This window comes from Dendrobium catenatum, unplaced genomic scaffold (assembly GCF_001605985.2).
Source record: "Dendrobium catenatum unplaced genomic scaffold, ASM160598v2 fragScaff_scaffold_51, whole genome shotgun sequence".
Classification (NCBI taxonomy): Eukaryota; Viridiplantae; Streptophyta; class Magnoliopsida; order Asparagales; family Orchidaceae; genus Dendrobium; species Dendrobium catenatum.
Window position 1 is genome coordinate 390,591 of NW_021318513.1, and position 23,684 is coordinate 414,274.

At 34.6% G+C, this 23,684-nt stretch overlaps 3 protein-coding genes, 1 long non-coding RNA gene and 2 other non-coding genes across 7 annotated transcripts; 5 read left to right on the forward strand and 1 right to left on the reverse strand.

Moving 5' to 3' along the window:
• Positions 1 to 1,860, forward strand: LOC114579453. Its single transcript, XM_028694074.1, has 3 exons — positions 1 to 268; positions 1,082 to 1,281; positions 1,390 to 1,860. The coding sequence occupies exons 1-3, from the start codon at positions 1 to 3 to the stop codon at positions 1,858 to 1,860; spliced, it is 939 nt and encodes a 312-aa protein (XP_028549907.1).
• A 2,374-nt stretch (positions 1,861 to 4,234) lies between these two features.
• On the forward strand, positions 4,235 to 6,603 carry LOC110106237. 2 transcript variants are annotated; one of them, XR_003700483.1, is made up of 3 exons: positions 4,235 to 4,393; positions 4,474 to 6,020; positions 6,141 to 6,603. It is a non-coding gene; the product is annotated as an uncharacterized LOC110106237 (long non-coding RNA). The 2 variants fall into 2 exon arrangements; XR_002304214.2 differs by having other exon boundaries at positions 4,474 to 6,603.
• LOC114579504 lies at positions 4,702 to 4,779 on the forward strand. Its single transcript, XR_003700528.1, has one exon. It is a non-coding gene; the product is annotated as a small nucleolar RNA R160 (small nucleolar RNA).
• LOC114579508 lies at positions 5,979 to 6,056 on the forward strand. The gene has a single exon (XR_003700531.1). It is a non-coding gene; the product is annotated as a small nucleolar RNA R160 (small nucleolar RNA).
• Positions 6,604 to 10,657: 4,054 nt separating the features above from the next.
• Positions 10,658 to 14,205, reverse strand: LOC110106232 (pentatricopeptide repeat-containing protein At5g66520). The gene is made up of 2 exons (XM_020836041.2): positions 13,443 to 14,205; positions 10,658 to 13,346 (listed from the first exon to the last, which is right to left on the reverse strand). Exons 1-2 carry the CDS (start codon positions 14,167 to 14,169, stop codon positions 12,253 to 12,255), a joined length of 1,821 nt encoding a protein of 606 aa, XP_020691700.1. The 5' UTR covers positions 14,170 to 14,205; the 3' UTR covers positions 10,658 to 12,252.
• Positions 14,206 to 19,665: 5,460 nt separating this feature from the next.
• On the forward strand, positions 19,666 to 22,330 carry LOC110106260 (GDSL esterase/lipase 7). The gene is made up of 5 exons (XM_020836090.2): positions 19,666 to 19,967; positions 20,044 to 20,171; positions 20,263 to 20,511; positions 21,541 to 21,796; positions 21,881 to 22,330. The coding sequence occupies exons 1-5, from the start codon at positions 19,721 to 19,723 to the stop codon at positions 22,099 to 22,101; spliced, it is 1,101 nt and encodes a 366-aa protein (XP_020691749.1). The 5' UTR covers positions 19,666 to 19,720; the 3' UTR covers positions 22,102 to 22,330.
• The last annotated feature ends 1,354 nt before the right edge of the window (positions 22,331 to 23,684 follow it).

Consider the following 23,684-nt stretch of genomic DNA (forward strand, 5'->3'; position numbering starts at 1 on the left):
ATGACCGGCGCATACTCCGACGATAATTACCGGCGCATATGGCGCCGGAATTGGGACGTCTTTCGACGTCGAAAACGATACATTTTTTCGCCGGTAGTTCGTCGGAAAGTGCGCCGGAGATATTTCCGACGCAAAATTCGCGCCGGAAATAATTTATCGACGCATCCAAAACTGGCGTATGATTTTCCACCGAAACGTGCGTCAGAAACTTATATTTCCGTCAGAATATCTATGTTTTCCGGCGGATTTCGTTCGCCGATAATAAGGGGTTTTCCTGTAGTGAAGCAAGACAAAAAAGTGAAGATTTAATAAATCTTAAATTACAGAGTGTTCCTACTTTATGGCTCAGTAAAGATGATAAGAATAAAAAAGAATACCGGATCCTATTGTCTGCTGCCGTTGACTGTGTTAGATTTCTTCTAAAGCAAGGTTTGTCATTCCGTGGCCATGATGAGGCATCTGATTCAAATAATAAATGGAACTATTTAGAATTATTTCACTTTCTTGCTAACCACAATGAAGAAATCAAGAAGGTTAGTTTTGAAAATGCAAGTGCAAAATTGAAGTTAATTTCACCCAAAGTTCATAAGGAAATTTGTTGTGCCGCGTCGTTTGAAACATTGGCTTCTATCATAAATGATATTAGAAATTCTTATTTTTCCATTATAGTTGATGAGACGCGTGATGTATCAACGAAGGAGCAGTTGGCATTAGCAGTGAGATATGTTGATAGAAAAGGGCAGGTTATTGAAGGCTCTCATTCTTAATGATAATCCCCAAGCTTTTTATATTCACTGTTTCGCCCGTCAATTGTAATTATGCTTAGTAGCTGTTGCGAAGAATCATTGGAAAGTGAAACATCTTTTTGAGTTTGCTTTTATAAATATTGTTGGAGCTTCTTATAAGAGATCATATACTATAAAAGCAATTCAACATGAAAAAATTCTTTCACATCTTAAAGATGGCAATCTAATAAGAGGCAGAGGTTTAAATCAAGAGACTAATTTACAAAGGTCCAGTGATACACGATGGAGTTCACATTTTCATACTTTAATTAGTCTTATGAAATTATATGCTTCAGTAATCGAGGTGCTCGAGATCATTAAAGAAGAAGGGGTAAATGATCAACAATCTGTTGAAGCAGGCACTTTGATTGATGTGATGGAGTCATTTGATTTCATTTTCACAATGCATTTGATGATTGATATCTTGGGAATTACGAATGAGTTATCACAATCACTACAAAGAAAAGACCAGGACATTGAAAATGCAATGAAATTGGTGCAAATATCTAAACATCGACTACATGTACTAAGGGAGAGTGGATGGACTGTTCTATTAGATGAAGTTTCTCATTTTTGTAGTGTTTTTTAAGTTACTGTTCCAAAGATGTATGAAACATACAAAACACGTCGTCGAACAGTACGAAGAGGTGAAGAAATAACAAACTTACATCATTATCGTGTTGAGCTATTCTATATTGTAGTTGACATGCAACTTCAAGAGATAAATAATCGCTTTTCCGAATCTAGCACTGAATTGCTTCTTTGTGTGGCATGCTTAAATCCAACTGATACCTTCCAAGCTTATGATGAGAGGAAATTGATACGTTTAGCTGAGTTATATTCAAATGATTTCTCTACATTTGATCTTGTGGCTCTTAAAAGTCAATTATCAACTTATATTATTGATATGCGTACCAGTACTGAGTTCTCCTCTCTAAACAGTATTGCCTATCTTTCAAAGCAAATTGTTAAGTTCAAGAAGGATGATGTGTATCCGCTGGTTTATAGACTCATTATTTTAACATTGACTTTACCAGTTGCTACCGCTACAGTGGAAAGAGCATTTATGCAATGAAGATTGTAAAACATCGACTACGTAGTAGGATGTGTGATGATTTGCTCAACGACTGTCTAGTGCCTTATATTGAAAATGATGTATTTGATTTAATTCCTAATGAAGTTATAATGCAACATTATCAGAAAATGCAAAATAGATTATTAAGCTTGTAATAATTTTTAATTTATCAATCATAATTATTTTGCTTTGAATTATGTTCTTTTTTTATATAAATATTAATATATAATATATTCATATGCAAAATTTGCCCACCCTGAAATAAAAGGCTGGTTTCGCCCTTGCTAGCTCTGTAGACTTATTTCACAAACTCATCACATATATTAATATATAATTAAAATACAAAAAATAAACTATTTAGTTAGTCAATTAATCAGTAAAAAATTAAACAAAGCACTAGGAGAACATTATTTTTAAGAATTATAAGAATGTTACTTAATTTTATGATTAATAATTGTACATTCGTTATTTGCTTTCACTGAAATAGCAAAGATGTCAGAGAACACTTGCTATTAGAGAACACTTACTATAAGTGTCTCACATACTCTTGATTTTCTCATTTCATCATAATTCATTTAGAGATTCAGAGTTTATTAAGTTATTTATGAATATAATGCACTTATCCTAAAGTCTATTTATAACTCTATTTCTATTTATAGCTCAATTTAACCTCTCATACTTGCACATAACAAGCGGGTTATAATTGAATAGAGTAAGCACTCACACCCGTATTTATCAAGTACGATTAAAATCTCTCCCACGTCTACACAAAAAGTAAATGGGGTCAGAGCAAAAATATGACCCTTATATCAATTTAGATAAAGCATCTATCATATTTCGGATATAAAAAATTCTCAAATGTCATGTCATGAATTATGCAAAATAAATGCAACAATAAATGATTATGACTTAAATGCATGGTGTTGCCAATGCATGAATTCTTTGAACTTCCAATATTTAGACATATTACATATATAAAGTTATGCCTACTAAATATTATCCATTTCAATAACACTTGTAGATGAATATTCATAACAATATTTTAAGACTTATGCAGAACTATCATAAGAACTAGATATGCCTCATTTGTTCAATATACATAAAATTAATTGCAGAGAAAACAAACCAATAAAAAATCAATTTCTTGCAGCAAAAGTGTTTAGAATAAAGAATTCAACAATATGGTACAAGTTGCATGGTGAAAACATCGTAAAACTCGTGGAAAATATATATTTATATTCATATTTTTTTATATAAAAATTGGAATTTAAATCGGAGACATGTTTTCAAAAGTAATGCTTGTGCTCTATGAAATCCTCAACTGGCTTAACGGATGAATACACCTTTTTGGGCTCTGAATCTCTCTCTCCTCCGTCTTCTTCCTTCTCTCTTCTCTCCTCCTCATTCTCTCTTCTCTGTCAATGGGGCTTATATGAGATTTGGAAAATAGATTTAGGCTTCGTTTGGGACGCTTTTTCATTGCTTCTTAAAACGGAATTTTAGCTAAAAATTTTAATTTTTATATATATTGAAAATTCATTTTAAGAAGCAATAAAAAACCTGTCCCAAACGAAGCCTGATATTACAGAAATACACACGCAAATCATTTTGGGTTTGAATGCTGCTATGTTTGCCTCTCCAAAGACGTAGCTCTCCCTTAGAATATTTCTAGATGCTCCCAAATAACTGATACTCGAGAGTTGAGTGCCGCAGAGAAATAATGCTCTAGTGCCGCCTCTCCTAGTGCTGTAGCTAGGGGTGTAAATGAGTCACGCTGTCTCGAACTCGATTCATTAACGAGCTCGCGAGCCAAGCTTATCAAGCTTCGAGCCTACAAGCAAGCTCGTATGGTAAACGAGATCGAGTTTGAGCTCAACCCGACTCGACTCGAAAGCTTATTAAGCTACTTGATATATATACATATATATATATTTGACATCTTATTTTTTTTTTTTAATATCAAACGAGCTCGAGCTTGATATTTTCTAAACGAGTCGTTCTCGAGCCCACTAATCGAGCTCGAACTCGAGTTCGAGCTTGAGCTTAAGCTCGTTAAGGATTAAACGAGCCAGGCTTGATATGACAAATACTCGACTCGTTTACACCCCTAGCTGTAGCGCTTCATAAATACATTATAAAATTTAATTTATTATTTATGCATTTTATTTTTGAAAAAATAAATGTAAAAGAAACCCACATTTTCTCTATAATTTCAATGCATTGTTTCTCCCAAACAAATTGATGCATTGTTTCTCCCAAACAAATTGCTCAAAAACAAAGCGGCCATAAAACCATTTGAATTGCAATGGGCTTTTCTTAAACATTATAGGCGCAAGGCCCATTTTTGTATCGCATAGATTTTTAATCCAGTTTGGAACTGGAGCTTTAGGTATAAAATCTTACGCTTCCTTGAGAAACCCTAGGGTGGCTTCCGCCGAGAAGCATTATGGTGTATCGATCATCAATTTGTTCTCTTCTTCCACAGCGACGCGACTTCGTGAAGTCTCTATACATAATTTATTTTCAAATTAAGGTAATTGTACAGTATGAGAGCAGTTAATTTTATATATTTGTTTGCTAATTTATAAATTGTTAAGTTGAATTACACTATAGGCAGCCGGTTTAATCGAATTTTCGGCAATTATGCTCTACAACCCATCAATGGTGGATCCATGCAAGACTATGGATCTGGTACCAGGCGCCACATGATTGCGAGGGCAAAAAGAATTCTAAAGCACGGATTGATGCTTTGATATTTTTCTTTATATATTTATATTTTTTTTCTTGCTTTTTTGTTTGTTTTGTTTTTGCGTTGTTCTGAAAAATCTTTGATTGAAGCAAAGCAAGGGGATGATCTAATTTGATCTGAATATGATGCTGATAGCAATTCATCATGTCCTTCAAAGCTCTCTGATTGCTTTGCATGCATAATTTTTAGTGACTTGAATATCTAATCTAATTCATTATTATTGTTTGAATGAATAATCCGGATTCAAGCAAAATAAAGTTAAATTATAGGGGTTTCAAATTTCTTTATTCTCTTTGCATTCTATTTCACGCATGATTCCATGCAGTTGCACTATAGGTTCGATAGCCATTGTTTTATTAGTCTACTGTATATTTGGGCAATGAGTTTTATCATGCATATTCAGCTTCTATGATAAATTGCATATTCTTTATCAATGTATTGTTGGTTTATGATAGATAAAGAAGGTTGTTTTAGCAACTATAAATCTGAAGTGAGGTTGCCTTGTTTAAGTCAAGAAAAACATTTTTGCACTTTTTTTTTAAATATGGTTCACCACAGCAGGACACCTTACAAAATATCAAGCTTCAGATCACATTTTAGTTTTCATCTCCATCTTTAGAGGGACATCTATATCTACATCATCGAGCATGACCTCGAACTAGAGGGATATAATTATGTATTATAAGTAATATTATTACTTAACTCATGCATTCTAGACCTGCATTGTATGCTTCATATAATGATAATCATGTTGTTATATCAAAGTACTTCATCAACAAGAGCAAGTTTTAGCTTGTCTTTTGAAGGAATTACATATTGAACACAAAAGAGCAAGCATTGATCAGTTTGGATGTGATAGGTTCAGACTTAGAAGACCTCCTTGAAATGTTGTTGAAGTTCATTACTTGGCTCTCATGAGAATATTAATTGTAAAAGATGAATCTTATAATTTGTCAATAATGAAAATAATTATTTTGGTCAATATGTATGATCATTGTATTATTATCAGTGTTAATATTAATCTTATGATAAACTTCTTGACTACTTGATCTTCTAAATTTGAGTACTATGATGATTAGTCCAGATGTTCTTCTTGGATAGATGAACTGAGTATGATGACTTTCTCTCTTCTTAAATCTCTTTCATATAAAAACAGTCAGCATCAGCAGCCTCTCACTGTTATTTGTAACTCTGCATCTTATTTGAAAAAACCAAACTCCATTTTTTTTTTGTCAAACGAATTCTAATGCATGGATTTATGCCCTGCTTTCTTTTGTCAAATACTCGCAAATGTTATATCTTACTTTTTTTTTTTTGAATTTTTGTTCGTTTAGTTTTTCTATTGCTCTGAAAAGTGTTGTTGAAGCAAAGCAAAGGGATGATACAATTTGATCTGAATATGATGCTGACAGTAATTCATCATATCCTTCAAAGCTCTCTGATTGCTTTGCATACACTTTTTTCCTTAGATTAAGGCTTCATTTGGGATGGCTTTTTAATTTTTTAATTAAAAATTTGCTTTAAGAAGCAGCAAAAAAGACGTCTTAAATGAAGCCTAAATTGTTTGTTGATTCAAGTACCGATTGGCATTTTTGTTTGCATGAACAGCAGGGCTCAAGCAAAACAAAGCACTATGATGAATAATTGAATGGAAAAATTCTATTATGTATAATGGTTTTCAAATTTCTTTGATTTCTTTGCATTTCATGCAAGATTCAAAGCATTTGCACTTTCGGTTCTAAAGCAATTATTTCATTTGTACTATTATATGTTCTGGTAATGAGGTTTTTCATGCAGATTCAGTTTTTATAATAAATTGCAAGTTCTTTATCTATGAATTGTTAGTTGATGTTATATAAAGAAGATTTGTCTTAGGAAACATGAACCTATAGTAACGTTGCCTTGTAAGTAGTGGAAACTTTTTTTGTACTGTTTGATTAGCAAAATGGTTCATACGGTGCTACAATGCAAAGAATATAGTGTGTTATAGTTTATGTTGCATGATAGAACCAAGCTTTGTGACCATGCTACAAGTAGCCTTTCTACTCGCCTTAGGCTTCGTTTGGTACTGCTTTCTTTATGCTTCTTTAAAGTAGCTTTCTAGTAAAAAATTATAATGGAAAGCTGCTTTAAGAAGTAGAAAGAAAGCCATCCCAATCGAAGTCTTCATTTGGGACAATTTTTTTGCTGCTTTCTAAAATGACTTTTCATTACAAAAATTTCTAATTCATAAAATTTTTGCACTAAAAAGTTATTTTATGCAGCATAAAAAAAGCTGTTTCAAATGAAGCCTTAACGTCAATCATCTGTTCTTCGCAATAAATTGTACAGCCTATTGATCCACCCTTGCGATCACACATCTACTGTAAGAAGTCGTTTTAGGCTTTATTTGGGATAACATTTTTGTTGTAGAATGTTGATCATTTGAAGAGAAGCATAAAATTAAGTGTTGTAGAGATGAGGATAATTGGGTGAAATAGAATGTGAAATGAGTATGTATGTGAAGAAGTTGGAGTAGCTCCAATAACATGTAATATTAGAGAAGGTCGTCTTAAATGGTTTGGACACCTAAAATATTTGCTTTTGATGGAGATTAGATATATTAGATTTTACTTATGTTAAGCAAGGTAGAGGTAAGTTTGAAAAGATTTTATTAAAAAATATTAAAAATAATATTTTTTTATTAGTGTTAAATAAGAATTTGGCTTTAAATTGACACAATTGACCTCCTTATGACTCTATTGAAATTTTTATGATGGGAAGTTATTTTTTATAAAATAGTTATTAATATGTGATAATTTTTAAAAAATAGTTGATCTGTTTAAACATAATAATAATGTATTTAAAAAAAGTTTTTATAATAATTTCACAGTCATTTTTAGAGAAGGCTGCAATTTTATAGATCCCAAAATATTTTGCAAATATATTTTTTTAATAATAATTTTACATCTACAAAAAACTGCAATAGCTTCAAACAAATCCATAGATCATCGTTATGATATCAATAAAATTTGAAATTAATTAGTCCAGCCCAGTTTTTTATTTTTTTTTTGTGCGAGGAAGCACTGTCCTTAGGCCAGTGTAAACCCCGGTCGACCTAGCATGCAACCTACACTAATTTACACGGGTCAATACTTAAGGTTTTTACTGCTTGCCAAGGGATTCGAACCAGGGACCTGGGTTTTGCCCAGCCAGCTCTTCACTACCAAGACAAGCACTGGTGGGTCAGCCCAGTTAATTATTGAGTTTAAGTGGAGCTATGCCTCTAAGCTTGGGTTGACCATGCCATCGTCTCTTTATTGCACTTATGAACTGGGTTTGATCATTAATGACTTTATTTAAGGTAAAACTAAGACTATTATTTCTTTTAAAAATAATTGACCGTTATCAAAACCAAATAGGGCCTTGTTTTTATAAGACTTAATAGACGTGTTTTACAACAGTAGCTGAAAGATTATATGGCATCCAAGTAAATTCATTTATTTAAAGTGTCACGTTAGTAAATGTTCATTTATAAATTAAACAAAGTATTTAAGATTAAACTTAATTTAAATTTAGAGTCCGGTTGAAATGATGGTATCATTTTATAAAATTGATTATGAAATTGTTATGAAAAAAGTAATTTAATTATTATGGTTGTAAAAAATAACTTTTCATCACAACAATATTTAAAAAGTAGTATAAAAAAGCAAGAAAGTAATAATCAAATAAAATAATAATTATTGTTTGAAAAGAAAAATAATGAGAAAATTATTCAAAATAGGAGAAATTATTATGTGTGAAGTTCGATTGATTTGTACACATAGTGCATAAACAACGTGTATATTCATTTTATACATGCTGTGTATAAATGTGTATACATTGTGTACATTCACAAGTTTGAACGGTTCTTCCCGTCTAGACTCCAAATAGAATAAATGGGGCTTACGTAGTTTTCGAAGCCCTGAAGGATTTGGGATGGATGTATGGCTACATTTTACATCAAAATTATTTAAAAAAAATCTACTTTTAAAAAATATACTCTAGAAAAATAGAGTTTAAAATATCAGCACCATTATAAAACAAAGTAGTATTATCTTCAGCAAATACCTGTATTATGCCCATATAGCACATCATCTAGCGCATATATGTGAGAATAATACATACACCAGCAAAGCAATGTTTTACATGCATAGAAAAATGCACATTCCATCGAACTTTTATTACGTCCGGTGTAAGGACGTAGAGGAACGTCTGGTTGGAAGCAAAATCCCGCCAAAAAACTCGGTATTTGCTTGGTACAACTAGGTATTATTTGATATTAACGAGGAATACCGCTCTTTGAAGACCAATACCGAGTTATACCGAGCTGTACCGAGAAATACCGAGTTGTACCGAGTTTTTCTAGGAAAAACTCGGTACAACTTTTGTATGACTCGGTATTTCTCGGTTTAACTCGGTATTGGGTCTTCAAATGATGGTATTCCTCGTTATTGTTTGGTATTGCTCGGTACAACTCGTTTTTTGGCGGGATTTAGCCTCCGACCAGACGTTCCTCTGCGTCCGGTCGGAGGACGTAATAATTGTTCCATTCCATCACCATCTAGACAATTGAAATCTCCTTACTAGCTTACTTTTCCTACACTTCGAAATTTGAAAAAAATAATAATAACCCCAAAGATAAGTAGCTCTTCGTGAAAAATGTCTTACATGAATTTTTACTAAGGTCACATGTACAAATGAAAGTTAGTACGGCATCCATTTGGTATTGGAAACTTATCTCTAAATGATAGGCGATAAGTTTAAGGGAATTTAGGTTCATTTTGGCATCAATCATGTTGTTGATGTCAATGTATATTGTTTTGATGAGTTCTTTTCTATGCCAAGTTGAACTAATTGTGGTGCTTATTTGGTTAATTATGTTGATGATGTTGTAGGTCTCATGCAGCTTTTTAATGTCAAGTAGTTGAATTAGAAGCTTCAACATTATAACTCTTATGTGTTAGTATAATTTTTGTTAAGTTTCAATAACTCGACTAATATTTTTTGGTCAATCTGAGTGCATATTTGAAGGGATATTCTTAGAGGTGTTGAGCGAGTGCAACCTCAGTGACCAGAAGTTTTAGAATTTAAACGTTCAACACGCACATTAGAAACGAAAGACCGTTAAATAGTATAGTGAGGAAACCAATAAATCGGTTGCGGAGGGTTGTGCCTAAGGCTAAGCTGAAGCCGCTGAGAGGGAGGCGGATGGAAGTTTCGCAGGTAGGAGTGTCAATTTCGAGTCACGGGTCAAGTTTGGGTCGAATCCGAAATTGACCCGGCTCTATTCGGGTCAACCCGAACCCGACCCATTTTTGCAAGCCAGTCGGTTTTCCGAATCCAAACCCGACCCGAATGATCCGGTGCCAATAAAAAATCGCTAATTTTCTGGTAAAAAATGGATCAATCTCGGGTTGCCGGGTCAAAAACGGTGCAATTTCGGGTCAACGGGTCACCCCGAACCCAATCTGATTTTTGAAACAGATCGAATTGTTGAAACCGAACACGACCCATTTCTGATTTGGGTCAACCCAAATTTGAAATTTTTGGGTTGGATTTTCATGGTAGGTCAAATACTGATACCGCTAGTTGTAGGGATTTTTTTTTTTTTTTTTAAATTTTTCTGTTTTGGTGTGAGGAAGGTCAGGACGGACAGGCAATGAGTAGTTCGAAAAGTTCTGGCTTGTGATCGCGTGAAGCAAAACTCTGCCGGCTTTCGTCTCTCTCGTTTTAACTAAGAAGCTAAGGTTGACGAGATGCGATTGACGCTTCCTTTGCCAAATTCACGAGATTCAGATGCGATCTCAATGGATTTTAGGGGATTTATCAGAGATTTCGATGATGATACGAGGTTTCGCATTAATTGGGATTTGAAATCTCATTTGACTTCCCATTTTTTGATTTAATTCACAAGCAATGATAATAATGATTTTCCTTAATTAGTAATAGCATTAATTGAAGATGACAGTAATGCACAAGTCAATGAAACAACCTTGATTTACACGATTCCCTTGAAATTCGCGCATTTGCTTCGTTTTGCACGTCGATCTTGCCACATAACTTTCGTTGGACAACTTGACAATGTACTTTTGGATATTGTTGATGTTCAAAACTCAAAAGACAAAGTCCATTTTGAGATTGGATGCCATTTTCCTTAATTTGTATGTTGTTACTTCAAAATTCGTGCCACCACCACAACTGATCCCAATCAATCAAATAAAGTGTTGTTTTTTAATGTCGGCGACGTTCCCGACGTAATGATGAAGTCTGTTCTATGATCGGACATCATTTGGGCGACGTCATGTTTTAATTTCCTCGATTTGCTCATCGTCACCTTAGGATTCATGCCACTGTCTCGGGCGATCCCAATTGATCAAATAAAATATTTTTTTTGAATGTCGAAGACGTTCCAGACTCAACGACATAGTCTGTTCTTCGATCAGATGTCGTTTTAGCGACGTCGAGAGTCAATTTTGGGTGCCAGTCATCCTTTTAGATCGATCTCGTTTGATTTGACCTCGAGGGGTCTCGACTTAGACGAATCGGACGTCCTGATTGCAACATAGTCCTTTTGACAATCAAAAGTTGTTTGACCTTTCAAGTTGTGTGTCACGTCGACCGGCGCTACTTGATTCATCTGTTTTCGCCTTTTTTTTTTCTCCCTATTTTTGCATATAGGGGTCAACAGTCCTATTGTTAACGAGCAGAGATTGCACAATCAAAGAGCCAAAGAAAAAAAGATCAAGCGGGGATGTTAAAGAGCAATTGAAGCCCACACTTTATAAAGGTTGATTAACAAGGCAGGACTGCTTACTTAAATTGTTATTCTTGTAGCAACAAATTCCTTGTATGTTTATAAATATATTTTAAGGTGAAGATAACAAGGAAATGAAGTTACTGTATCAGGAGTCTTATTACTAGAATTCCCTATGCCAAGACCCAGCGTCTAATACTATTCTTCTTCTTCTTCCTCATCCTCTTAATAAAATTCCAGTCACTCTCATTGTTCTCTCTTTTCCATTCTTCTCTCTATAATTGCTATAAAAAATACCAAGTATCATCCTCCAACTCCAGCGTTTCTGCACACCAACTTTCAATAATTAAAAAATGAATGTTCTACTTACAAGTTTTGTTTAGGGGCTGTTTGGTAGCATCCCGGATTTGATTTAAGTAGGATTTCGTAAATCCTCTAAATCCGGATTTCGGAAATCATGAGAGGCTTAAATTCTGAAAACTGTTTGGTAACATTCATGATAAATTCTCTTAAATCTCATGTGACTGTTTGGCTATAGAATATAATTTACCGAGCGGATTCTTCCTCTAGCGCCATGGATTTCGTAAATCCGGCAAAACATAGGATTTCGGAAATCCGGGATTTAGAGCGAATCGGCGGAATTTTCCGTCTGCGGCGGATTTCCTTTGCTGTGAGATTTGGTTTTGCATTTTAGGCCGTTTGGCTGGATTTCACTCAAATCCGCCTCAAATCCAGCCTAAGTCTTGCTACCAAACAGCCCCTTACTGTGGTGACTAATACATCTTTTATGGGTTCCTGTAGCAAGTATAAAATTATATGAAAACCTCCTCATCCATCTTCGATAAGAGTCCATCACTATTTAGAGTTGCTACCAATAGTCTCCACAAGAGCAGAACCCATTGCTGAAGGAGTGAAATCTGTTTGAATCCCTTACAATTATATCCCTTCCATAGATTTTACTGAGAAGCTTTATTGCAGAATGACAATCTCCACATACTCTAAGATTCTTCACCACCCTGATGACTGTGCCTGGATTAGTACTCACTAATCCAAAGGCTATTGCCAGTTTCTCACTATGTTGCGATAAAGAGCTCTCCTTCACTTCTTCTTCCTCTATGTCCAGAAGCACCTGTGTAACATCTGGCTCATATCCTGCAAGCCTCAACCTGCTTCCCATCTCCTCCAACATCTCATAAAGCTCTCTCTTGTTGCCATGTGTGGCATTTCCTGCTATAAATTCATAAGAAACACCATCTAACTCAATTGAACTGCAACCAGGTACTTTCCTCACCCCTCTCTCCAACATCATCTTCCTCACCCTATGAACTCCATGCCAGTCATGCTTCATTGCATATATATTTGATAGCAAAACATAACCAGCATGATCGTCCGGAGCTGCTTCAATTAGTCTATATCCAGCCTTCTCACCAAGTTCAAATTTCCTGTAAATTCTACAAGCACCCACCAATGCTTTCCACATCACTATATCTGGCTCCATTGGCATTTGTTGAATCATCTTTTCCACATCATCGAAGAATCCTGCCCGGCTAAAGAGATCTACCATGCACCCATAATGCTCAATGTCGGGTTTGAGGCCATAAACCGCCGCCATCTTTCGAAAATACTCCTTTCCTTCTTCAACAAGTCCGCCATGGCTGCAAGCATTCAGTACACAAGCAAAGGAGATTTCATTGGGAAGCACTCCTGCAGCCAACATCTCTGAGAAAAGTTTTATGGCCTTCAAGCTATGACCATTTGAGGTAAAGCCAGCAATCATGGCATTCCAATTGTCCACCTTTTTCCATTTCTTTGCCTCAAAGACATGAATTGCACCTTCAATGCACCCACACTTGGAATACATGTTAATCAAAGCAGAGCTAAGGTTCTCATCAAGCTCAACTCCATGCCGGTTGATATAAGCATGTACCCATTTACCTTGACCCAATGCACCTAAATGACAAGCTGCAGATAGAACGCTAATTAGTGTGATCCTATTAGGTAAACATTCATTGCTTTCCTGCATCGACCTAAACACAGCCATGGCTTCTTCATATTTACCAGTCTCAACATAGAAGGCAAGTACAGTATTCCAGGAAACAACATCCCGTTGCTTCATTCGGTGGAAAAAGTCATGAAGGGATCCACCATCCCTATTATGAGCATAGCCCTCGAGCATGCTATTCCAAGCAACTGCATCTGGATCAGGACTCGCGTCGAATACCTTGCGGGCATCATCCATTCTGCCGGCGGCGACAGCATACAAATGTATGAGCTTGTTAAGAATGTGGGCGTTTGAACAAAACCCAAGCTTGACAACATGAGAATGAAGCTGCATTCCAATTCCAAGATCACGCAGGTGGGTGCAGGCCTTAAGGGCAAAGGTGAAGGTGAAATGGTCGGGATCAATGGAGTTGATGAGGGATTGATGGTAGAGCTTAATGGAATTGAGCGGAGTTTCGCTGATAAGATGACCTCTCATGATTATGTTGTAGATGAAGATTGGAGGTTGGTGGAGGGATACAAGAATTTTCTCGGCATCATGGAGGGTGCCGGAGCAGGAGAGCGCGTAGAACTCCGACATTCGGCCGGCTGAGTAAGGGTCGGTGATTTGGGAGGATTTGACCATTCGGGCGTGGATTTGCCGGGCTTCCTGGAGGTGGTTGCAGAGGCGGAGGAGTGAAAGGTTCGTGCTTTGAAGATCAGGATGTCTCTTCGCTGTAGTAATCTTTGGTTGGATGATGATGGAGACGGGTTCTAAAGCTAGAGAAGACATGGATTCTTTCATCAGATGGACTTAGTAGAAAGAAATCGTTTAGGGGCTCTTAAGAATCCAAAATACAATTCACATATCTTTATTATTCATTATTTTAATAGATATTTATTGTAAAAGGTAAAATAATAACATCTAAATAAAAGATGATAGTTCAACTTATATCCAATTTTATATTGATTCATACCATCAAAGTCTTCTAAATATATCAAATACTTCAACTATTGTAATAAATGTTATTTTCTTTGTTAGAAACATATGCTGCCCCATATGGCAAAGAAATTATTCTCTGTTGTCGTCGAACGTCATCTCGAGGCAAATTAGGACTCACCACGTTACTTTTTTGTTATGTCCCAGTGATGTTTACTGCTGTGTACCGAGTGACGTGGTGCATTCTGATTCAACTTCGGACGATCTAGTAATCGCACAAAATAATTTTCCCATCTATAAGGGCAACTTGCTACATCAATTAAGATAATGTTGCATCTCTCAGTGACAATCATATGATAAATATCTCACAACTTAATAGTTTTGCTTTTCATATTACAAACATGCTGCCGACATCAGTGGCGGAGCCAGAAAATTTATCAAGATGGGGCATAAATTTTTCCCTTAACTTTTTTCATCTGGGCTTGGGACCGGCATAGACAGTTTTAAAAAAATTTTATTAGTAATTATCCAAAAACATATAATATTAAATACAAGATAGTAAACAACTTACAATTTATAACGTCTACTCTTCATATTCTAAAAAAGTTGAATGATAACGTCATTATCAATAGAATCCAAAATTTCTTTTTCAACATAAGCAATTAATAAATCATTCATTCATTGATCGTCAATTCTATTTTGCAGCCAAATTTTTATAATATTCATGGCAGAAAATGCTCTTTTAATGAGGTGAACTGATCATCAGATTGCATATCCATGATATAAATATCCAATTGATTTTCAAGAACCGCCCGATCAACAAGACTAAAATCAGCTGGATAAAACTGTGTCATTTGAATCAACTTGTCTTTGTTGAATGCATGAAATCCATTATTAGAATTCAAACATGCCATGCACAAATATTTACTTCTGTAAATACTATTTCGCAGTCGATCTTCAACCTGATTCCGGCCAAACATCCCCAAAAAATTTATCATATTTTCATAATTTACTTCTACAAAAAAACTAAGGCATGAATGCATGATCCATCGTTTCATAAATCTGGTATTCCAAATACTGCTTAATAATTAACCAAAAGCGTTAATAATAGCATAAAAAGGGCTTAAGGAAGACGAATACTGTTAGTCTCCAAATCCAGGAGATGGACAGATAGAATAATAAGAACACAGCAATCAAAACATGCATAGTTATAAAGGATAAATGGAAGAAGAAACCGGTAAACCTAATTTTTTTTCTTATTTCATTAATCAGCCTCTACTCCTGATTATTTTTGGCCTCCCCCCCCCCTTGGCCGACCAGTGGCGGATCCAGCTTCTTCTTTTAGGGTGGGCAAAAAAAATTTTTTTTGTGAGGGATGGGCAAAAATGCTTAGGATTGATGAAAGTAGGGCAAAAAAATTTTTTGAGGGGGGGCAAAATGCTCAAAATATTTCAAAATCTCCTCTCAAAATATTAAAATTTTTTTTTTTGAGGGTGGGCATTTGCCCACCCTAAGCTATGGGTGGATCCGCCCATGTGGCCGACATAGCATGATTTTATCGTACATTATGGATCTATTTGGAATAATTTTCTCATTGTTTTACTTTTCAAATTGTAACTGCAATTTTGTTTAGCTATTACTTTCTCATCGCTTTTTAGAAAATTTTATTATGAGAATTTGTTTATACAATATGTTAGTTTTAATAAAAAAAATCATATTTGTATTATTCACAACAGCTTTCAAAATAGTTGTTTCCTACAACAACTTTACGATTATCTTTACAAAAATCTGCAACCGTCCAAGAAGATCATATATCTATGAGGTTTATCATGTTAAAATACCATTTGTCACGCTAACAGTTTCGTTCAACCTGATTAATCAAAACTCTATCCTAAAATTTCTCAACCTGTTCAATATGAACGAGTATTGATCCACCAAGCCAAAATCCATCTGCTTGAATGAATCCACAGTGATTGAAGCTATGCCGAGTTCAAAATCAAACTCATAATTATAAGTTGATCAGGTATAATTACAGATTATTTAGAAAAATTCGAAGAAAAAAAAAAATATCGCAGGATCCGTAAACCATTTCCAGACATAAATGTAAGACTTCATTTGGGACAGTTCTCATATTGCTTTCTAAAGCAATTTTTTAGTATAAAAATTTCTTAATATTAAAAATAGTAATAAAATCATCTCAAATGAAACCTAAATCAATGAGGTCTGGGCTCTATTGGCCTCAAGGCCACCTCTAGCCATGCAATGCCTTCTTCATGGGCTCAGTGAAATTTGTTGACCAAAGGCACAGAGAGTAAGTTAGTCGAGAGATTATTACATGCAGAGTTCGAACATAGAGAACCATTCAATTTTGTGACTGTGAACAATAAAAGCACAGTGATGAACAATAATTGCATTTTTATAGCTCACAGTCATAAAAACAAATAATTTTTTATGTCCGGATTCTGCACATAATAATTTCTCAGTGAATCAATCCTACTTGTGGCATATGTGAAGGTCTCATGGAGCCACATGCTCACATTAATATGGCTAAAAATGTGCCATGTGGCTAGCATTTGTCACATAACACTTCAAGATTGTCAGTTAATAATGTGGGTACAAAAATATTAACTTAGGACTCATTTTACATTAATTTTATTTATTTTTAAACTGTGCTTGTTTTTTTTTAATTAATTTTAAAATTCTATCAAATTATTTTTGGAAAAAATATTCAAAATAATTTTTAAATATTTTTCAAAAAATAACCACAACTACTAGTTCCCGCATTTATCTCCGACATTGTTATTATCATGATATTATTGTCAATCACTTTTACTGTCGTTTTCGTTGTGGGATAAAAGTTTGATGTTATTGTTACTGTTAATATTGTATTATCAGTACTATCATCTACTATCTTGTAGCACTAGTTGACACCACCTCGCAATCGGCTATCATCACTAGCAACGATCATCGCTAGTGCCACCCTAACGTATTTGATATTTAATAAAAATAAAAACAAAAATGAAAACAACTTAGGTTCAAGATATCAAATATATTTTCTTTTATAATTAAAAATATATAAAATAAAAATTTTAAAAATACAATAATGATGCAAAAAAACCCTAATTAGTTAAATTAAGGAGCATTCTAGCTAGCACAAATTCTTTTTAACACATGCTAAAAAGCGTTGCTAAAGCCTTCCTACAACAACACTCATAAAATCGCTGCTAAAGTCTTTCTAGCGAACGCAAAAACAACAGATTTGCAACGCTTTCTAAACAGCTGCAAATAAATTAGTAGGTGTTTAAACCCCTGCAGTAGATCCTGAAAAGTGCTGCAAAAGTCTGATTTTTTAGTAGTATATTAACATTTCAACTGACATTAATCCGACAGGATCTCTCCATAGAAAATACTAAAAAAATTTAATGAGAAATGTAAAATGTTCACACAATAATTTACACAATCTTACATTCTTTTATCTTAAGATGAATTTTAGTATTATTATTATTATTATTATTATTATAAGTAGACATTTCAATCTATTTCAAAATAAAGCTTAAAGTGGTTGAGTTGGGGATAACTCAACCCAACCAATTAGGGGTGTCAAAGTAGTACAGGTTTAGTTTGGGTTGGACCCGAAATTAATTCGGCATGAGTTTTGCAAATCCACCAACAACTGACTCTCTCACCTACGAACATTAAATAACAATAGTGGAAGAAAACCAACACACTGATGCAGGACCCTACGCGCTTTTTCATATTAACTATCTGACACACTCGTATACGATTTCAATTTCCTAAAATAATAATAATAAAAATAATAAACAAAAATTAGATTTCTAATTTTTGATTATTATTAAGAGACACTTTTGTTTAAATTAATAAGATATTTTAAATATAAAAGTTTTAACAATTAATTGATTTGAAGTAATGAAATATAGAATGAAATTTTGAGGCATTGTTTATTTTGGTGTATTTATAAATGGTTAGATTTGGAAGTTTTTAGATGGTATAAATCTACTTCCATCGGTGCTGTCGGTTATCGTCGCTTCCATCAATGCTGTCGTTTGTCGTCGCCACTGTCCACCTTCTTTGCATATACCATCTTCGTAGGATGTAGTAATAGCTGGTTGCCACCACCTTTACAATTGGTAACCATCATCATTAAACTTTACACTTGAGAAAAAATAATTTATTTATTTATTCATCTAAATAACTCTAGAATATTATATATATTATAGTCGTCCATTAAACTTAGCAGTAGATTGTGCCATTTTTTAATTTATAGTAATATTTGTGTGACTTATTTGATTGGTCCTCTCCGTGTGCGGATATCGAACATAGTCAGAAGACCAATAAAAATGCACCTCGTCACTCTTTTACTGTACCGTGGCTTGGTACCGCTCGGTACCACGGCTCGCTCAATGCTGCGACATCCGGATGTAGAGCTGCATCCGACGTCCCTACATAATAATCTCTCCTGCGAAACAGTAAACAGTATATATCATCATAATCATTTTGGGTAATCGCTAACGAAGAAGAAGGATCGGTTACCTTCCTAAGAAATCCTATGCGATGAAGTAAAGTTTATAACATCTAACACAAAATTCAATGCTCTTATAAAAGTTCGCAATAGGGTAGTTCCCAAAATTTTCATGAATTCTTTGACCAAAAAATGCCCAAACTAAGATTTGAAAACTTTCAAACATTTATTTGGGTACCATAAGATTTTTTAATATAATAAATTTATAGTCAAAATGGTGTAGTAGTTTGATCCAATGAATTTAACATATCAAAGACCATAGTCTTTTGACAATATTTGACCTCTAAATCGATTCAAATCTATCGTACATAATTTGGTCTAATCTGATGCACCCAAATTCCTATTTAGGTGACTCCATACAACATTTTTTTTAGACATTTAGGTCAATTAAGACAAATTCACAGACACATCAGATAGAGATGCTTCGAACTCAAGATCTCTTTGTTGACAGCCAAAGTATCCAACAAACAGATCCACAACTATTTTGTACTATATAAGTGTCAAAAAAATATGTGCATGAAGATATATATATTTTATTGTAAATAAATCTATGATATTTTTTATGTAATTTGAAGATTAAGCTATCATAAAAATAAATATAAAAATTTAAATATTAGAAATATAAATGTACAAAAATTTTATGGTAAGTAAAAAAGCCCCCCAAATCTTTCATAAATAAAACTCATGAGATAAATGGGAGCAGCATTAAATATACATGTTCAAGCACAAATTCGTCATACATTTCTCCATACAATTGCGAGAAAGATGGCTCCACAATTCTTCTTCAACTACAAATAGCACTTCGATCCCCTTCAGACAGACAGTAGTTGCCACCATCAAAATCTTTAAAAAAAATAAAAATATCTCCTTGAGAATATGGAGAAAACTAATGGAGAAGTACTCTACTTTCTTCTCTCCCTCTTACTCTCCATCTTCCTTTTCCTCCCCATCTCTGAATGTGGCCGCGCTCAGGCAATGTTCATCTTTGGCGATTCTCTCATCGATAATGGCAACAACAACTTCATCCCAACCATTGCGAAAGCAAACTACTTGCCTTATGGCATTGATTATGGCTTCCCCACTGGCAGATTCTGCAATGGCCTCACTGTCACTGACTACGGAGGTTTTTTCCTGCTTTTTCCATTTCATTTGCTTCAATTTGTCGCAGAAACTTTACCCTTCGTGTTCTAATATTGCAGCAAAGCTATTAGGTCTGCCATTCCCAGTGCCATATTTGAGTTTACAGTCGAAGACAACTCAGATATTACAAGGGGTTAACTATGCATCAGCTGCTGCCGGCATTCTCGATGCCACCGGCAGGCATTATGTAGATTTCCCTTCCCTTTCTTAGACTATTTTTCTTTTATTTGACAACAATTTCTCAATGCTTATATTTAGCAATCATATAAGAATGGCAGGGTGGGAGGATATCATTCAATGGCCAAATTGCTTTGTTTGAGAAGACTGTCACTACGCAGTTGCCTTTTCTGATACCAAACCTCATAAAATTGTCAGATTATCTTTCGAGCTCGGTCTTCGTCATAAATATTGGTAGCAATGATTATATCAACAACTATCTTCTTCCCAATCTTTATTCCACCAGCAGGGAATACACAGCAGATGCCTTCGCTGATCTTCTCATCAGCAATTTTGAGCGTCAATTGAAGGTTTGTCTTAAATTTCATTATTTTCTGGTTTACTGTGAGTTAATAGTTCTTTTAACTTGATTAGTTCGTGGAGTAATGGCGTTTGTTCTTATGCCAAGCAAGAAGACAAGCACAAATAATGAATCTATGGCTGCTGCTTCTCATCTTCAAATCAATGTTATTAATTACTTTTATAATATTTAATTCAGTCTTATGCTATGGACTATGATTTTATTGCAAGCTTCATTTATGTTGATAGATGATACTATAATGCTTTTAACTAAATTGGTGTCCGTTGACTAGAAACAAGTATTTTTACCCTAAGCTTAAAGTTACCGTTACTATTTCTAGGCAAACAATTTGAATTCAAATTTCATGGAGCTGTAACTTTAGCTCATTAAATTGCATCTGAGCATCCAGCTAAAAATGTCAGCCAATCCATCCATCTAGGAGCATTGAGAAAACAAATACATATGGGGTAGGTTAGTTGGTAAAAACTTCGCAGTCTAAAAGGTAAAATTTTAGAAGTTTTTAAGATTCAGAGATTAAATTATTTTTCATCAAGTTTTTTTTCGGCACTTGAATATTTTCTCATAAAATCCTTATCCCCTTTAAACCAAATAATCGAGCAGGAAAGTGAAAATCTTAAACACATCAGTTTAATAACTATAAACCGCTCAGTTCTTCAGAAACTTCTTTTGCTTGTACTGGCCTGTTAGTAGAGCTTCACACTGTAAACAGGGAATAATAGGTACGAGAAAGTAGCCACCACACCTAACCAAAAATACAAATAAAGGATCCAAGTCCTTTGAAAGCTCAAATTCAAAACACTCATCAACTGCATTATTAATTGAGCTCCCCCTTCTACCTAACAATAAATCCACCTTTCAGCAAGTCTATTAAATGTCTTGCAGAAAAGATAGTAATATTTAACCATTGTGGTAAAATGTTTTCACCATCATATACAGCTTGACAACCAGTAAAACCAAGTAGTCATTTAAGATTCTTTACAATGCTAAGAACGAACTAATGTGAACCACCATACTGCAGAGCTTATACATGCTTGGAGTCAGGAAGATGCTTCTGGTTGGAATTGGACCGCTTGGGTGCATTCCAAGCCAGCTCTATCAGCACAACAGCACCGACGGTAGCTGCATTGAGATTGTGAACAAGCAGGTCTCTTTGTTCAACGAACGGCTCGTACCTCTTCTACTTAAGCTCAATTCAACGCTACAAGGATCGTTCTTTGTGTATGAGAACATCTATGACACATTCGTTGATCTGGTTCAGAATCCTGCTAGCTATGGTATAAGATACTGAATTGGTTTATTGCTACTGTAGAAGAATATATATTTCAATGATGAAATTGAAATTGAATTGTTTCCTATAGGATTTAAGGAGAAGAACCAGGCTTGTTGTGGGAGTGGGAAGTATGGTGGACAGTTAAGTTGCTTGCCACTTCAGGTTCCATGCGCAGAGAGGGATGCATTCATATTTTGGGATTCTTTCCACCCAACACAGGCTGCAAATAAGATAGTTGCAGAGCGCTGTTACAGTCCTTTAGCTACTGATTGCCTGCCTATCAGTGGCTACATGCTTGCACAGTTATAGGAAATGCCTTCATTGATCATTTGAAATCATAAAGAGGGAGCTTGTTCTATGTTCCTCTCATTAACAGTATAATAACCACATAATCATTTGAAGTTGAAAATTTTAATGGAGTAAGGGTGGTGTTAGTGACAGATGAATAATGGTTGTTGTTAGAGAGGGTTCTTTTTCTTTAACGAAAGTAATAAATTTGAGCAAATGTTATGTTTGTGTTAGCTTTTTTAGTTTTTAATGTGCGGATTGTTCATTTGGTGAATAAAAGAAGAGGAAGTGATTTTCCAGAAGAGGTTTAGTTATCTGCTGTAAATTTTCTGTGGCTTTATCTGTGAAAGTTTGGCTGAAAAAATATTCAGTGGATGTCTAATTCTTCTTTTCAAAATAACCTTTGTTTTCATGGATTCAATTCCAAATTCCAACAGTTCCAAAATTAATTGTTGTGAGAAATTTGAACTGTTTTGCATTATTCTGATGAAATAACTGCAAAAGGGAATAATTACAAACCTTAAAACAGTCATAAATGATAAAATTTCAATTGAAAGTAAAATTAAAGCTAAAAAGTCATAAATGAAACTCATTTAAAATAGGGAAACAAATGTTAACTTCCATAATGTATGGGATTTAGAGTATATGGTATCAATAAATTGTCCCTGAATGAGGTTCTTATATTAATTAGCTAGGAAATATGTACCATTGCTTTTTAACTTTGTAATGAGCAAGGATACATTTCTCATAGTGGAAAAGCTTAAAACAGTCTCCCGACTATTAATAAATATTAAATTTAGTTTTGCATAGCCCTATTTTAGTCCCTCAACTATTAGAAATTGAGCCAATTTTGTTCTTGACCATTTAAATTATCTGAGAGATCCTGAGAAGTTCTTTTCTTGGGGGCATTTAAATAAAATACATGCTTGATGCTTCCCGTCATACGCCATGCTTCCTACTATTTGCCCTGCTTCCCACTATACGTTGTGCACGCATTTTACTAGATGCTTTGAGACTTTTCTTTGTAGAAGAGAACAACCTAGGATAACGCGAGCGAGCTAGCCGACGTGACCGAGGAAGCCGATGTGTGCTAGGCCGGCTAAGCAACGCGAGTGACAAGCCTGATGAGATGTGCTATGATATGCTTTGACACGAGCGAGACAGGCCACAGACGAAGCTAAGTTTGTTGTTTCTCTTGGCATCAATTTTTTGTGTCTATTTTGTGCTTCTAGTTCCTCTAGAGTGCCATTGTTGTTCAGAAGCTGGTAAGTACTTCTCATGAATTAACACGAGCCTTTCTTGGTGCTCTGTATGCATAATATAATGGCATAGACCCTACATTATGCATTGTAAACATAATATAATGGCATCATTATGATCAAGTTAATCACCTATTTAAAAAAGCATGCATCACATATATAGACTCTTGTTATAATATTTTTGCTAGCATTGAACATTTGAGCTAAGCTTATTTAACAGTTGACATGATATTGACTCCTTTACAAATTAGTGTCCTTATTTAGGATATTACGGAGATGGAGTTCGCATTAAGCACAAAATGATTTTTTAGTATTTTTATATTTGCGGGCATTCTTTAGAAAATG

Coding starts and splice junctions, on each gene's coding strand:
- LOC114579453 (XM_028694074.1), top strand. CDS start 1: ATGACCGGCGCATACTCCGACGATAATTACCGGCGCATATGGCGCCGG. Junction 269..1,081: donor TCGTTCGCCGATAATAAGGG/GTTTTCCTGTAG, acceptor TATATGCTTCAG/TAATCGAGGTGCTCGAGATC. Junction 1,282..1,389: donor TTGAAAATGCAATGAAATTG/GTGCAAATATCT, acceptor ACTGTTCCAAAG/ATGTATGAAACATACAAAAC.
- LOC110106232 (XM_020836041.2), bottom strand. CDS start 14,169: ATGAAAGAATCCATGTCTTCTCTAGCTTTAGAACCCGTCTCCATCATC. Junction 13,347..13,442: donor TGCCTTCTATGTTGAGACTG/GTAAATATGAAG, acceptor TTCTATCTGCAG/CTTGTCATTTAGGTGCATTG.
- LOC110106260 (XM_020836090.2), top strand. CDS start 19,721: ATGGAGAAAACTAATGGAGAAGTACTCTACTTTCTTCTCTCCCTCTTA. Junction 19,968..20,043: donor CACTGTCACTGACTACGGAG/GTTTTTTCCTGC, acceptor CTAATATTGCAG/CAAAGCTATTAGGTCTGCCA. Junction 20,512..21,540: donor ATTTTGAGCGTCAATTGAAG/GTTTGTCTTAAA, acceptor ACCATACTGCAG/AGCTTATACATGCTTGGAGT.